This window comes from Choloepus didactylus, chromosome 11 (assembly GCF_015220235.1).
Source record: "Choloepus didactylus isolate mChoDid1 chromosome 11, mChoDid1.pri, whole genome shotgun sequence".
NCBI classification, from domain to species: Eukaryota; Metazoa; Chordata; class Mammalia; order Pilosa; family Megalonychidae; genus Choloepus; species Choloepus didactylus.
Window position 1 is genome coordinate 66,579,848 of NC_051317.1, and position 17,373 is coordinate 66,597,220.

Here is a 17,373-nt window from a genome sequence, read left to right on the forward strand (position 1 = left end):
GTTCAAAGCCAGGTGTGGAGAGGACAGATGAAAAAAAGTAAATTCACTGCCAGTTCAGTAGTACTTCAAAAACTGATCTTCCTCATACCTGCTACTATTTATTTACCTCCAATAGTTTTCAAATCACTGCTCCATGCATGGTCTACACTGCAGTCAGTGGGATAGGCTGCTTCCTCCCTCTTTTCCAGAAATAGAATTCCATCCAATGAGGTGTTTTTAATTTCAGATATTACTTTTAGTTCTAAAATTTCCATTTGGTTCTCTTTTTTAATAGTTTCTATTTCTCTGATGAGCAAATGTTTCCTTCTGTTCATTTCCAGTGTTTTAACTTTTACCTCATGGATCTGTTTAATAATTCCAGCAATATGGGTTATCTTGAGTTGGCATCTGTTTACTGTCTTTTCCCTTCGGAATTGGTAACATATTTCTGGGTCTTGGTATGTTAAGTAATTTTGGATTGTATCTTGACATTATTTTGGTTATCTGGGTTCTGTTATAATCCTCTCTCAGTGGGCTGCTTCTCCATGTTTTGACTTTCCTCCACAATCTGCCTGTTTTTGTTTAATTTTAATAATCCTCAGGTAGTGTTTTTTATATTATATTCCCAATTTCTAATTATGATCAGTGAGAGAGGCTACGGTTGGCTTGCTCCACGTGGCTGTAAGTCTGGCTTTGTTTGCATTTTTCTCAAACATATTTAAAAAATACTTGTTGAATAAATGAATAAATCAAGTCGTATTTGCCTCTTTCTTTGTCTTTTTTTTTCTGGCAGTTCATCCAATGGCTCCACTTGTCTTCCTTGAAAATGTAAGTGCCACAAATGCCACTGTCACCTGGAAAATGCACCCTATTGGGAAGATTTCCACGCTTTTGTGTCAGGTTGAACTCCATGATACAGAAAAAGTGATTCAAGTAAGGACACTGGTTTAATTTTCTATTTTCAAAAAGCCCTTTGTGTCCTGAACATAGAAACTGCTAAATAAATTCTCTTTAAACTCTTTTATTTTTTGGTGGGTTCATATGGTGGGGTCATTTGTTTAAAAAGGAAATTATTCACAGACTTTTAGAGCTGAGAGGAGGGCTTTAGAGATTTTTTTTTCAAAGAATCAGTTTTACTCTAAATCAGGATTTGCTGTTATCTTGATTTAGCTTTACAGTGAGGTATACTTACCAGTGTTCTTTTGTTTTATCATCTCTCTCTTTTTCTTTCTTTCTTCCTCTATTTCTTTCTATCTCTTTGTTTCTCTCTTTCTTTCATTCTCTCTCCTCTCTCTTTCCTCCCTCCTTCCCTCCTTTCCTCCTTCCCTGACTCCCTCCTTCCTTCCTTCCTAACTTCCTTCCTTCTTTTTTCCTTTCTTTCCTGTCTTCCCTTTCCTTCCCTTCCCTTTTCTCTTCTTTTCTTATCAAGCAGCACAATGTTTCCGTCACAGTAGATGGTGAGTACCTGTTAAGTAAAATGAAACCCGACAGAGAGTATTTGGCCCAAGTACGCTGTGCTGATGCTGCCCACTTCTGGAAATGGAGTGAATGGAGCAATCAAACATTCACCACACTTGAAGCTGGTATGTGCAGTTCTCTGGCATATAACCCGGGTATCTAAACTGACTCACAGGAGATGGTTTGGCTTCCTTCAGAGCTCTTGTTTATACCAAAACCTAAGGAGACAGTATTAAAATAGAAGCTGGGTACCATCTTTTTAAAAAAATCTGGATTAAATGCCTAATAAAACATGAGTGAAAAGACATCCACTTAAAACATTTGACATCAATGTCATTTCTACCGTACATTTCCTTTCTGGTCTTTGAGTTTGCCAGAATGGTCTCCAGTCCTACTGCTGAATTAGCTTTCAATCTAGGGCTATGTAAATTAGTTTATACCTTTAATTAAGGATTGGGGACAATTTGAAGTGTTAATGCCAAGGCAAGCATTAGTCTCATACCAAGAAACATCAGGCTGTGTTTGAAATGCATTTGTGTTTAGCAAGTCATCTGTCCTTGTGATGGTAGATTATGGTCCCTGTCTAGCATGTTGTCCGTGGCAGAAGTTCCTTAAAATTGACTGCACAGAGGTTTTTCGTCCCAAATAACTACGTCTCAGAGCTCAGAACTAGGCCTCAGGAGATTAAATGGCCCAGCCCTGCTTCCTTCTCCCTCCAATTCAAGATAATAAAGTATTACCATCACTGTTTTATACAAGAGGGAACTTGGGCCCGTAGCTTGAAGGGACTTGTTCAATTTGCAAAGTTAATAAATGGCAGAGACATAATAATATTAATAACAGTTACAGCAGCAAACATTTATTGTGCATTGAGTATGAGGTAGGCATAGCTCTCAGTGGTGTCTCTGTTTTTCTCCTTTAACCCTCACAAGATATGGTCTACACTAGTAGTACTCCCATTTTATAAGTGAGGACATTGAGGCACAGAAAGGGTAAGTAATTTAATTGGCTTAGTCAGGAAGTGATGAGCTGGGGTTCACACTTAACCAGTCCAACTCCAGAGCTTAACGCTCAACCAGAGCAAGGTCCGGTGTGTTCTGTTTCTTGTTGGTGTTTGAAATCTTCCTGATTCAAGTCCTGGCTATGATATGCCACTGGAAGGGTTATATGTCTTTATTTTATTCCATATTGTGAAAGAAGGGAGCCTACTCCGTCCTCTGTGTTCCTGCAAAAGAAAGTTTTATTCTTCTCTTTCCTACAGGTTTTTATAGCGTACAAAGTAGTCTCCTACGTGACTGTTTTCAGGTATTTTGGGAGGATACATTTTTTCTAAAGCCATAAGGTGTGTTTACATGTCTTTAATCTCAAGGGACAATTTCTTTGGGGCTAGATGGGAAACAGCAGGGGCAGGAGACAGGAGCATGGAAGGAACCCAGCAAGGAGCCCAGCGACTATTCCCTTATCTAAACTGCTGTCTGCCTTCAGGTATGCGAAGCTTTTGGCCTTTTCCCAGCTTGGCGCCTGCCTTCAGGCATCTGGAGCTTGGGAAGTGGCCTCCCTGTATAAGTTATCCAGCCAGGGAACTTTCTATGTCTCCACATCTCCCCCGTTTTTATTATGATTACATTTGGTGTAGTGACATAAAGCTCATTCATAGGGATATCATGGGGGTTCTGGGAACGGGTGCCGTGTCTTCTTAGGCTGGTCCATCCGCACCGGAGTCCTAAAAGCAAAACACAAAACACAGCAATAGGTAAGAGTCATTTAGTTAGAGAGGATAGAGAAAACATGTGACCCCAGGAGCTTGGGTCTAGCCATTGCAAATGATTTTGTAGAGTACTAATAGCAACGGTATGCTCTTCATTAATTTGGGTGGTATGGAGAGTTTCTAAAATTTGAGTTTTTAGATTATCCATATCACTAGTTAAATTATTATGAAACGCTCCCCAAAGTTGTTTTTTAATATCATTCCAAATGTGACGTGTATTATCCACTGCAAAGGGGTTATGCAGATGGAGGTCATCTGCCAGTCACATCTTAAGGTAAGGTGCTGGGCAAGGGCATCTTGCCTGTCGCCTACGAATTCAACGGCGGCTTCCAAAGCTTGAAGCTGAGTAAGGATCTTTTGATCAATGCTTTGTTGAGTAAGGAATTGTTGACTAACATTCTCGATTGCAGAGTTCACGAAATGAGCTGTTTGCACAGGTTGGGAAATGGCCACTATAGAGGCAGTAGCTGAGGCCAAAATAATGACTGCGGAAACAAGGATTGCAATTAAAGTGAACGAAAAACTAGGAACCCAAATTTTTTGTAAAGCTTGTTCAAGGATTGCGAGAGCGGAAGATAGCTGCCACTTTCCAGTTAAATTTACTGGAATAAATTCTTCAGCCTGTCTTTTTAAAACTATTAAAGTTGTCATGTTCTTTTGGGTGATATTGGCATTAGAAATACAAGAAGTAAAATACGATTGGTTTCCTGAAAATGAGATACTGTAGTGATCAGAATATGTGATATTAAGAGAGTTGCTAATTAAAAAGACATAAGGATGAGTGGTACAAATTAAAACTTCTAGAGTGGAGTCATGAGTAAAAGTCGTGTTTTTGTGGTTAGTAGAGTTATACATACCGCGCCAAATAGTCTATGAAAAACATGCCCCAGCTGCCAGAGTGTATACTGTAGCGGCCAGGAGTTAAGCTGGGGAGCAGGAAAACTTGTTGAGTCATTGATCCAAACAATAGATTCAGAGGACTTGGCTTCAAGGCATGTATGATTATCATTCCAACGGACCAACTGCGTGTGATTGCTGGACTTAAGACGTCCGACGGGGCTCCAATTGGTGATGGTGTAGTTATGGATAAAAAGGACATGGGGAATTTTGTCACTGCAGGCAACCCAGTTAACGGACGCCCCTGTAGGTCGTATCTTTATCATGTCCGGTTGGGCAAGGAGGGTTAGGGGCTGGCATGGAAGTCTTACTTCAAGAAGTTGCATTTCCATGGTTAATGCCCCCTACTGCTATAAAGCTGAGTGTGTGAGAGGTATTATGTAGCCAAAGGCAATTGCGGGGTTTAATGCAGTATTTTACATTATAAGATACACAGAGGGGCAGCACAGAGGAGGCAAAGGATATATTACTATTTGCTAAAATCCAGTGGCTGCCATTAAGTAAAGGGCCGCTAGGTGGTACATTTACTCCACCCAGCCAAGTGGTTACATTGTTAGGAACAGAGAAGGGGGAATCTGCCCGTGTAACGGGGTGGAATAAAGGAAGATCCAAAATGTGTGCCCAATACAGGTGGGCTGAAACACATTGAAGTGGAGAGAGTAATAAGATTGTAAAGATAAATGTTACCGCGCTCTGGCAATGGATAGTAGACACCATTGCCAGGAACAATGTTTCTGGAGTTACAGGGGTGCCGGTTTTTTGAAGTACTGCTTCAGCCTTTTGAGTAGTTTTCTTCAGGGCTCCCCACGTCATCAACGGGGCCTGTTGGGTTTTCGTCAGTCTCATCGTTGGTGGAGCCGTCCCTTCCATCTTCAGGTTGCAGAGTTTGGGAATCGGATTTGGCTTCGTCCATGCCATACCACGGTTTGATGTGTCTCACTGGAATCCACTGGGGACCTGCTGAGGTGGAGACACAAGCATATCCCCACCCCTAGGTTAATAAGGGCACTGGTCCTTCCCAGTGTCCAGTTTGTCTATTTTTCCAGAGCACAGGAGGCTTCGCCATTTCTGTATCCTTTGTTTCACACGGCACGTGGAAATGGAGCTGTGCTGCTGTCCGTCCATCATCTGTGAGATTTAAAAAATTAAGAACAAGTAGGGCTTTAGCTGTTCTTGCAGAGGAATCCATATTCCCCCCTTTTTGTTTTAAAGGACATATTTTTAGTGAGCGATGAGCGTATTCAATGATAGCTTGTCCTGTAGGATTAAAGGGAATGCCAGTTATGTGTTATATAGACCATTGAGAACAAAAAGTATGAAAGCGAGAGGAAGTGTAGGCAGGGCCATTGTTGGTTTTAAGTTGATGTGGGCATCCAAGGGCAGCAAAAGCCTGTAATAGAAAGCGACAAACATGAGCTGCAGTTTCACCTGAGAGAGGGAGTGCAAAGAGAAATCGAGAGTATGTGTCAACAACATGAAGAAAACAGAGATGACCAAACGGGGCGAAGTCGGTGACATCCATCTGCCAAATGGCATTGGGCTGAAGGCCGCAGGGATATGTACCATAGATAGGTGGTGCTAAATTATGTAGTTGGCAGGAAGGGCAACTATGGATGATATCTTTGGCTCGTTGAGCTGTTAAATCAAATTGTTTTTGTAAACTGCGCCAGTTTTGATGAAAGAATTGGTGAGACTCAACAGTGGGGTGCAGAAGTGATGATACAAGGAGATCAGCTTGTTGATTACCAAATGTTAAATACCCTGGTAGAGAAGTGTGAGAGCGAATATGCATGATAAAGAAGGGGTGATGGCAGGCTCGGATTAGCGTTTGTAATTGAAGGAATGAAAGAAGAAAAGGTGCTGAGCAGCTAGCGCTGACAAGAGCAGTTTCTATGTGTTGTACAGAATAAACTGCATAGGCAGAATCAGAAACGATATTGATTGGGTCATTTGGAAAAGTTTGAAATGCTAAAACGAGAGCACCAAGTTCAGCTTGTTGGGTAGTAGGATAGTTATGTTCTATGCGAGAAAAAGTGGAGGTCCAGATGGCTGCTTTGCTGGTTTTTCCTGATCCATTGGTGAAAACTGTGATAGCATGAGGAATGGGACAAGTAGAAGTAATACTAGGGAAGATAAAAGGCATAAGGCGAAAAAAGGTTAATAAAGGATCTGCAGGAAACTGAAAATTGAACTGTCCAGGATAATCATAAATGGCTGCCTGTAAGGAGGTGGAAAAAGAAAGCACATGAGTAAACTGGTCTTTGGTAATAGGCAAATAAATACAATTAGGTTCATTACTGGTAAGATGAATAACACGTCTGCGACCTTTGATGATAAGCTGAATAAGTAAGTCAGTATACGGGGAAAGAGATTTTGTTGGGGAGTGCCCAAGGCAAAGCCATTCAGGAATGCGGAGAGCAGGAGAAAGTTGTCCAGTCAATCCGGTGGGAGAGTGATCTGTCTGTAAAATAAATATGTTACAGGAAGTTGTGGATTAATGTAGTTAAGAGAGCAACGTTGAATGGCTTGTTCAACAAGAAGCAATTCTTGGCAGTCGGCAGTAAGTCTGCGGAGGCTGTGGAGGTTGGAATTTCCCTTTAGCAAGGAGAAGAGATGCTGTAATTGATAAGTTGGGATACCAAGTGAGGGACGGAGCCAGTTAATATTACCCAAGAGTTTTTGCAATTCATTAAGAGTAGGCTGATCAGAGATTTTAAGGCAGATATGCTGGGGTACTACATTAGCGCAGGACACTAAGTGACCAAGGTTGTTTGTTGAATTTTCTCAGGGGCGATAAACAAACTCACTGCTGTGAGAAGGTCTTTTGTAAATGATAATAAATGAGCCAAGAGATGATCAGTTGGCACACTAAGCAAAATGTCGTCCATATAGTGGATGAGTTTACATTCAGGGAATTTGTCACGAGCTGGACATAAAGCTTGACTAACATAAGACTGACACATTGTAGGGCTATTTAGTATGTCCTGTAGCAAAACTTTCCAATGAAACCACTGGGCGGGGGCCTTGTTATTAATGGCAGGTAAGGTAAATGCAAAACACTTTCTGTCTTTAGGGTGTAAGGGAATAGAATAGAAACAGTCTTTTAAATCGATTACAGTTATTGGCCACTGCTGTGGAATGGAAGCGGGCGAAGGGACTCCTGGTTGAAGGGGCCCCATGGGTTCAAGACAAGTCGTAATCATTTGCAAATCATGCAAGAGGCGCCACTTCCCAGATTTCTTTTTTATGACAAAAATACCATGGGCTGGTAGATGGCTCAGTGTGCCCAAGATTTAATTGCTCATGAACGAATTGATGAGCTTGATATAATTTCTCTGAGGTAAGGGGCCACTGCTCCACCCATATGGGCTTGTCTTGGAGCCAAGTTAAAGGCAAAGGTTCAATGATAATTTTTGGAGCAGTGGCCCTTAGGATAAATTTGTCTGAATTGTCATATTCCATTGAGATAATAAGTCACGTCCCCACAAATAGCGGGGATCGGTAAGATTAGAGGCTGAATTGTAGCAGAATGGCCTTCTGCATTATGACATTCAAGGGGAACTGCGCTTTGGGCACTGGAATTTCCAATTCCCGTAACCGGGGTATCTTGTAAGACTTGGCCAGTTACGTGGCCAGGATTGTAAGCTAATGATTGAAACATCAGCGCCGGTGTCGATTAAACCCTGAGAAGCTCATCCCTGTATGTAAATGGTTAACGTAGGATGGCCGTGCTGAATTTTTTCAACCCAACACACTCTACGTCCGGTACAACCAAACACTTTAGTGCCGTGCATGGCATTTTTAGCCTGCGGGACCCAAAAAGGCAATAAAAGCAATTGTGCAATAGCGGATTGAGTAGATAAAAGATGGATACCCGTGCAAGAAAGGAGAACTTGAATTTCACCACAATAATCGGCATCAGTAACACCCATGTGAACAAAAAGACCTTTACAAATTAGACTTGATTTTCCTAAGACCAATCCAACTTAAACCATGAGGGAGTGGCTCGTAAACACCGGTACGAACTTTTCTAATGCCATCTGACTCCTTTATGAGTAATTCATGGAGATAGGGTAGGTCCAATCCTGCGCTGCCGGAGGTGGCAGCTGCAAGGGCATCAACTCTGGGTTGTTTGGGTGGGTAGCTTGATATACTGTTGGTCTCTGTTTGTGGCAGTTTGTCATTGAAGTTCCAGTGTTGAAGGGGCCCTGGAGCCGGCCCCCTCAGGAGTTTCCCCGAGTCTAACAGGGCTCTGTCACAATCTCATTTAGAATTACATTGATTAGCCCAATGAGACCCCTTTTTACAGTGGGGACAAGGCTTAGGGGGTCTAGAGACATTATTAGAGGGCCCCCTATTTTGGGAGCCTGTCAGAGGCATATCCTGGCTGGCTGCACCGAAAACACACATTGGACATGGTTTGGGGGGGGCATGCATAGCAGTGGCAAAAACTCGTGCTTTGTGAGTTTCAGTGCCCACCAATTGGCATGCTTCGATAAGATCACCGATAGTCTGTGCCTTAGTGCAGATAGGGCGCATGGCTTGTTGGCAATCTGCGTTAGCATTTTCAAAGGATAATTGTAAAAGAATGATGTTAGCCGTGCTGCAATGGCTAACCTGTCGTCCTATGGCCTTTGTTAGCCGGTCAACAAAATCTACAAAAGGCTCTTGTGGGCCTTGGTGGATATTAATGAAAGAGCCTTGTGCATCTGTCCCTGAATCTGGCAGTTGTTCCCATGCTTGCATGGTGCAAAGTGCCACCTGTTGATAAGCATTATTTGGCCAATTTAACTGTTGGTTAACATCTTCATATTGGCTGCACCCTTGGAGCTGGTCTGTGATAATATTTACTTTTGCTAAGCAATTACAACCTGCCTGTTCCACGCAACATTCATCAAACTCTGTACACCACAGCAGATAAGCACTAGATTCTAGAATGGTACGAGCTAAGGAATTCCAATCCCAGGGGCTTAAGGCATAGCGTTCAGACAAGGCTTGCAGTAGCCCTTTGGTAAATGGGATTGCGGCACCATTTTCTCAGACACTTTTTCTGAGTTCTTTATAAGTTTAATAGGGTAATGACTCAAACATTCTTTGGTTTTGCTGGTTAAGCGTAATGGGGCATACAAGGTTACCAGCTAACGCTGCTTCGCGCAGACAGTTTTGTAAAACAGGCACAGGCACCTCTGAAAGGGTGCGGTGGCAGCGGCAGTGGTGGCGGTGCTGGTGGCGTCTGTGAAAGTGGTGGTAAAGGAGAAAGGGGAAGGAGCGAGGCTATGGTCATTTCCCCACTGCCTTTATCAGCTGGTGGTATGGGCGCTGAGGGTTTGGGCAGTGGGAGGGATTCATCGGGGAGAGTGACGGTTTCTTCCGTAGGGACCTCAGTTTCAGAACTCTCAGTCTCAGCAATATGAAGAGGGGCCAGGGCAGTATGAACAAGAGCCCACATAGTAAATGTTTTAGAGGAAACTTTTTTGTCCTCGCTCAAAGTGGCGCTTTAAATTTCTTCCAATGCGCTCCCACACATCTAAGTCTAATGTGCCTTCCTCAGGAAACCGAGGGTTATGCTGAACCACATCATGCAATAAAGAATACAAATTATCTTCTGAAACAGAAGCTCCACTAGCCTGCAGCAGCCATTGTAAAACTAAAACATACTGGCACTGGGGAACACTGAGAGACTGACCCATATCATTGAGTGACTGAAACTTCTGACCCACCATGAGACAACTCGCTTATACTTACTGCGCAGCTTCCAAACATCGTGGTCAGGATTGGTGAGCCTCACACGAGGTGCCAGTTGTGAAAGAAGGGAGCCCACTCCGTCCTCTGTGTTCCTGCAAAAGAAAGTTTTATTCTTCTCATTCCTACAGGTTTTTATAGCGTACAAAGTAGTCTCCTACGTGACTGTTTTCAGGTATTTCGGGGAGGGTACATTTTTTCTAAAGCCATAAGCTGTGTTTACATGTCTTTAATCTCAAGGGACAATTTCTTTGGGGCTAGATGGGAAACAGCAGGAGCAGGAGACAGGAGCACAGAAGGAGCCCAGCGACTATTCCCTTATCTAAATTGCTGTCTGCCTTCAGGTGTGCAAAACTTTTGGCCTTTTTCCAGCTTGGTGCCTGCCTTCAGGCATCCAGAGCTTGGGAAGTGGCCCCGCTGTATAGTCTGTCATGCCAGGGAACCTTCGGTGTCTCCACACCATATTACTGTTTATGTTTGCAGGCTGGCAGAACCCTTTCTCTTTCATCCTAGGAGGATCATTTGAAATCGGTGATTCTAACTCGGGGGTGGCCAAGGCAGCTAATCAGAATCTACACGTGGGGATGGTAACTAGACAAATTCAGCAGGGCTCTGTTGGTTCCTGCCCACCCTCACGCCCCCTGAGATTCCAATAATTTTTCCTAGAGGTACGGAACCCTCATGAATCCCTGCTGTGGAAAACCCTTTTCCTGATAGGAATGTGGTTTATTCCTCAGTTGTGTTTTATTCAAGAATTTTTACTTTAATAATACCATTTTGCTTTGTTTCTGTTTTTTTGGCAAATTTGTTTGAAAGTATAATAAAAAGAAATGCAGAAGGATAGAGTTTTTACTAAATTGTATTTCTTTTCAATTATAGTATTATAAACCTGAAATCCTTAATTTTGCTTTTGGTGACAATAAGAAAATGAGATGAATCTACCGATGGTACATCTATGAATATTTTTTTACCTCAGATAGTATTTTGCTTAATGCTGGGAAACTCAGCATTTATGCATATTGTAGTCATACTTAAGTGTAATCATAGTGCCCAGACCTAGATTTAAATGGCACTATGGTAGAAATGATGTCATATGGGATGCTATCAACTGTATTACAAGTAGGGATTTACAAACAAGTTCAAGGTTTTGCATTGAGCTTGAAGTCCAGTGTTGTTTGAGTATTTCAACAAGTTCTTAATACAATATTGGCTTTCCCAACAGCTTAATTGTTTAGCAAATTGAAATCTGCTTCAGTGGATTTTAAAAAATATATGACCACTTTAAATTGAATATAAAATGCCAGCAACTAAAAGAAAAAAGGACTTACTTAAATTTTAATTATTGGGGACAATAGACTTGTTTTATAAAACAGAGAGATAAATCTTTATGTGTTATATTCCAAAATGATTCTTCTTTCATAGAAATGTTTCTAATCAAATCACAGATAGTTGTCATCTCACACACACAGATGAGAACATAGAAAAATAGCTTTCCAGTATTTGAAACAGATGAAAAACAAATAACCTTCTTAAATTTTGTTAATTCTATGGCAGAAGCTATGTAATACTTTCATTCTTAGTAGCCAAAATTTTTCAACCACTTTAGGATGGAGAATGCATATTAAAAAATAAAAGTCATATTGGAGATGCTATTTTCAGATTCAAAAAGCGAAAACAAAATTTCAATACATTCACAAATTGTGGTCGAGTAGAAAAATGTTTTAAAACTAGACTGGAAAAATGAGGTACATTGTTATGGCTCATTTGCAGAATGGCATCAATACTGTGCGTTCTTTCCTTGTTTGTCTCCCTGGAAGTGCTAAAATAGTGACATCTCTATCTTTGGCAATTAAAGACTGATATTCCTTGTGCTTAAGAATGTTGCAAATTCTCTTTGGGTTATTTTTACGTAGTTCTATTCTTGTGAATGTCTTCTTACTGTGACAGACCTCTGCCAGGAAAAAATTTGACTCCTGGAATAATACAGAGTATTTTGCAAATCTTAAACAATAATGAACAAATTAAAAAGAAATACCAATCTTAGTAGTAATTTCACAATTTTTTAACAATGATTAAGCCTATTTCCAAGATTTTAAAATAAGTTGTATGGATTTTTATTATTTTTCCATCACTGGGACATTTTTAATGAAAATTTTGTTTAACTTGTTATGCAGCTGAGATTTCATGACCATTCCTTTTCCAAAGGTGACAGAGTAATTATTAAGGGCCTGACCACCTTGGGTTCAAATCTTGGCTCCACCCTTATAGCTGTGTGATTTTGACCAAGTAACTTAAACTTTCTGGGCCTTAGTTTCCCCAACTGTAAAATGGGGGAAATAACAGCACCTACCTCATAGGGTTGTTAGGATTAAATGAGTTAATATATGGAGGCACTTGGAACTGGCTGGCACCTGGTAACACCTGTATAAATGTTGGCTAGTATTACATATAGATTAGATGCTCAAACAGTTTTATGTGGAAGTACCCAGAGTTGGTTTGGATTTAAAGACTGACCCCTTCACACAATAGACTGATTGAGTAAGCACAGATTTAGATGCAAAAAAGAAAAAAAAAAGAAAAAATCAGTTTGCACAGATTTCTAAGCAAGCCATGGAGATAGGAAAAGACTGGAATATTTATGCAGACTGTCTTCTGGGTTCCTTCTTAGCTTTGTTTTTATTGATACAAAAAATGCTTATGGAGCTTTACTAAGTGCCAGGCTCTGGGCCAGGTACTCGAGGTTCAAAGTCAAACAAGACAAGGCCCCTGTCCTCAGGGATCATACAGTTTATTTTAGAGAAAAACAGGTATGCAGAGCATTCTGGAACCGCATTGAAAGCCATGATGGAGGGAGCTGTGCAGAGGGCTCCCTGAGTGTCCAGTGCAGGCAGCTGACCCAGGTGCAGACAGGGAGCAGGGGAGAGAGGAGGAGGCCTTCCCGGAGGAGGTGCTGGCCTGCTGAGGGGGGAGCGGGAGTTCCCAGACCATGCCGCCAGCGAGAGGCCAGTCCATGTGAAGCCAAGGAGGCCTGGAAGGCTGCAGCGTGCCCCCTGCGTGGCTCCCCACTAGCGTACTTCTATGGCAGCCTTCACAAATGGTGCAAGGAAGTAGCAAATGTCTGCCACTCCTAGAGATATTTTTTTTTAAAGACCTCCTAGAATTGGTCTGAGAAATGATTCTAAGAGTGTGGTGGTTTTCAGAAGCTCTATAGCTTGACGTTGGTAAAGGCTTTCCATTTTAGGTTCCCTTCAAAGGCTAGTGACCCTTTTTAAGCACCTACCTACCATGTGCACCTAGGGAGATGTAAATCCTGTGGCTGTGGACTAGTGGATAGAAGTCTCAGAAAGTGACACCATAGGAGCAGGCCTCAGGTAGGAGAAGTAGTCATCATTTCCTTTAGCGAACTAAACAAAGCTTGACCCAAGAACTTTCCTCTGGTTTCAGCTCCTTCGGAGGCTCCTGATGTCTGGAGAAATGTGAAGTCAATGCCAGGACATTATATTGTGACTTTATTTTGGAAGGTAAGATGCCAGACTGAAAAATACATATATAATTGGCATTGTGTCTTTCACTGTGCATTGGTACCTATCGGTGCAGTCTTCCACCTGGGAGGGATTGTAATGCTAATCCAATAGGATATCTTACCCAATGTTGGAATCCCTGCTGAATATTCATGTCCCTAACCCTGGAAAACTAGTGAAGGAATCTACTACATCCTTGACAGCTCATTCCACTGATGATCAGTTCTAATCCGTAGAACCTTCCTCTCTGTAACTTCTACACAGGACTACCCTTAACTTTTTTTCTTTTTTTTTTTTTTTGACATGCTATTTTATTTTTTACTTATTTTTTTAAATTAGAGAAGTAGTAGGTGTGCAGAAAAATCATGCAGAAAGTACAGAGTTCCCCTACACCTCCTTCACACACACAGTTTTCCCTATTATTAGCACCTTTGTTACAATTGACAAAACAATATTATTTTAATTATGCTATTAACTATAGCTCATAGTCTATATTAGGGTTTACTGTTTCTGTTGTACAGTCCTATGATTTTTAAAAATTTTTTATTTTAGTAAACCTATATACAACCAATACCCTTCACATAAGTTGAAATTCATGCATAATAGTGAACCCCATTATTTAATAAGTATTTCTTATAAAACATACCTATCACACATTTTTTACTAGAGTAACCATAAGCAAACAAAAGTAATCATAGGAATAATTTTTAAATTTTAATTCTCTCTCTCTCTGCCTTTATTTTATTTGATTGCCAATTGCATATACCTGCATTCACATGTTGAGTTTGTGTAAAATGAGGTCCTTCTGTTCACCCTAAAATGACCCCTTTTAGCCACATTCAATATATAATTCAGTGCTATAATATTCATATTGTGCTACCATCACTGACATCCATTACCAAAACTTTTCTGTCACCTGAAACAGAAACTCTGTACAATTTAAGCAATAACCCTCTATTCCCTACCCCTACTCCAGCCCCTGATAACCTATATTCTAGTTTCTGACACTGTGAGTTTACTTATTCTAATTATTTCATATCAGTAAGATCATACAATATTTGCCCTTTTTTGTCTGGCTTATTTCACTCAATGTGATGCTTTTAAAGTTCATCCATGTTGTCGCATGTATTGGAACTTTATTCCTTTTTATAGCTGAATACTATTCCATTGTGTGTATATACCACATTTTGTCTGTCCATTCATCTGTTTATGGACACTTGGGTTGCTTCCATCTTTTGGCAATTGGGAATAATGCTGCTATGAATATCAGTGTGTAAATATCTGTTGGAGTCACTGCTTTCGTTTCTTTTGGATATATACCTAGAAGTGGGTCATATGGTAATTCTCTACTTAGCTTTCTGAGGAGAGAACCTAAGACAGTGGCTAGGAGAGACAGGGCAAAAAAACACCTCCATGAAAAATACTAGATAAAAGCCAGAAAGTGACCCAGAACACCAGTTCCAGCGATGCACCAGCCGGACAAAGTCTGCTAAATTCACAGGGACTGTGCATTTGGTGAAACAGGGAGTCTGCATTCTGAAACGAGTGAGTGAGCCGGCTGAAATTCTGGTGGCTGTGCTGCAGTGTGGGGAAACCGTGGGTTGGCGTTTGGAGATGGACTAGTTGTTTTAAAAAAAAAAAACAACCCAGGAGTGGCTGTGGATATGGCGGTGAGACCTGTGCAGTGAAGCACAGCAGGAGCAGGCCTTGTGAACGCCTCAATATCTGGCATGGAAGATAGCCCTTACCGCACCTGCTGCTAATTGTCTCAGAGCCAGGAGGGCAGAAGGGAGCCAAAAGGAGAAAGAAACCGCGTCCCTTGCAGCCATCTTCCTGGCAGGCTGGGGACGCTCCCGCCCGGGGCCGGAGCCACAGCCCAGAGCTGTGCCAAGGGACCCAGTGTGATGGGGAGTGGTTCCTGCAACACATGCACATGCCACAATATTGGCCATGGACAGTGGCCTTTAGTGCACCCACAGCTAATTGTCCCGGAGCTGGGAAGGTGGAGTGGTGTGAAAAGGGGGAAATTAACATGCCCACTCAGCCATCTTTACAGCAGGCTGGGAATGCCCCTGCACGGCCCAGTGGCCCAGGGCTTCCCTGGAGGGCCGGTGTGCACTTGTGACATGGCACAGCTTTCCCTCAGCAGAGGTCCTGGAAGAGCATGGCTGGGAAGGGGAACCTGCTCAGAAATCCCAGGGACAATGCGCCTTGTAGGTCAGTGGCAGAGACAATCTGTGGCAAGACTGAAGTGAAGGTTTAGACTCTTGCAACAGCCTTAAATCTCTGGGAACACCTGGAAGGTTTGATTATTAAAGCTGCCCTGCCTCCCTAACTGCTCAGACACACGCCCCACATTCAGGGCAGACAGCACCAACAACATACCCAAACTTGGTGCACCGATTGAACCCCGCAAGAATCAGACCCCCACACACCACAAAGACAAAGTTGGGGAGAACTGACTTGAGGGGAATAGGTGACTCGTGGACACCATCTGCTAGTTAGTTAAAGTGTACGCCACCAAGCTGTAGATCTGACAAATTAGAGATTGGAGTTTCTCATATCCTGAAAGGGCCCTATCAAGTAAAGCAAATGCCAAGAGGCCAAAAACAACAGAAAATTTTAAAGCGTATGATAAAACCAGACGATATGGAGAACCCAAACCCAAACACTCAGATCAGAAGAGACACAGTACTTGGAGCAATTAATCAAAGAACTAAAGACAAACAATGAGAGCATGGCAGAGGATATAAAGGACATGAAGAAGATCCTAGAAGAGCATAAAGAAGAACTTGCAAGAGTAAATAAAAAAAATAGATGATTTATGGAAGTAAAAGAAACTATTGACAAAATTAAAAAGATTCTGGATACTTATAGTACAAGACTAGAGGAAGCTGAACAATGACTCAGCATCCTCAAGGACCACAGAATGGAAAACAAAAGAAAGAATGGGGAAAAAATTGAAAAAATCAAAATGGACCTCAGGGATATGATAGATAAAATAAAAAGTCCAAATATAAGACTCATTGGTGTCCCAGAAGGGGAAGAGAAGGGTAAAGGTCTAGAAAGAGTATTCAAAGAAATTGTTGGGGAAAACTTCCCCAACCTTCTACACAATATAAATACACAAAGCATAAATGCCCAGCAAACTCCAAATAGAATAAATCCAAATAAACCCACTCTGAGACATATTCTGATCAGAATGTCAAATACTGAAGAGAAGGAGCAAGTTCTGAAAGCAGCAAGAGAAAAGCAACTCACCACATACAAAGGAAACAACATAAAGACTAAGTAGTGACTACTCAGCGGCCACCATGGAGGCAAGAAAGCAGTGGCATGACATATTTAAAATTCTCAGAGGAAAAAATTTCCAACCAAGAATACTTTATCCAGCAAAACTCTCCTTCAAATTTGAGGGAGAGCTTAAATTTTTCACAAGCAAATGCTGAGAGATTTTGCTAATAAAAGACCTGCCATACTTCAGATGCTAAAAGGAGCCCTACCGACAGGGAAACAAAGAAAGGAGAGAGAGATAGAGAGAAATTTAACAGGCATATAGAATATTACATCCCAAATCACCAGGATACACATTCTTCTTTAGTGCTCACGGAACTTTCTCCAGAATAGACTATATGCTGGGACATAAAACAAGCCTCAATAAATTTAAAAAAATTGAATTTATTCAAAGCACATTCTCTGACCACAATGGAATACAAATAGAAGTCAATAACCATCAGAGACTTAGAAAATTCACAAACACCTGGAGGGTAAAAATGCGGGAGAGATGAAAATATTCCCGGATAATCAAAAGCTGAGGGACTTCATCACCAGTAGATCAGTCCTATAAGAAATGCTAAAGGGAATTATGCAGGCTGAAAGGAAGGGACACTAAACAATTGACTGAAACCACATGAAGAAATAAAGATTTCCAGTAAAGATCACATGGTAAATATAAATACCAATACTACTATATTTTTTATTTGTAACTCCACTATTTACTTCCTACAG

At 41.5% G+C, this 17,373-nt stretch overlaps 1 protein-coding gene across 10 annotated transcripts in view; it reads left to right on the forward strand.

The window, feature by feature from the left end:
- Nucleotides 1-17,373, forward strand: part of OSMR (oncostatin M receptor) — an 82,426-nt gene that overhangs the window by 35,763 nt on the left and 29,290 nt on the right. For 8 of the 10 annotated variants that reach the window (XR_005210902.1, XM_037798818.1, XM_037798813.1 and 5 more), the window contains 3 exons: nt 773-912; nt 1,409-1,562; nt 13,289-13,365. Coding sequence is in view for 9 of the 10 variants with exons in the window: in XM_037798818.1 (XP_037654746.1) it covers nt 773-912; nt 1,409-1,562; nt 13,289-13,365 (371 nt within the window). In the remaining variant the exon portion in view is untranslated. Of the gene's footprint in view, nt 1-772; nt 913-1,408; nt 1,563-9,653; nt 10,026-13,288; nt 13,366-17,373 lie in introns of those variants that run through there. The other 2 variants (XM_037798821.1, XM_037798817.1) reach the window with 2 other exon arrangements.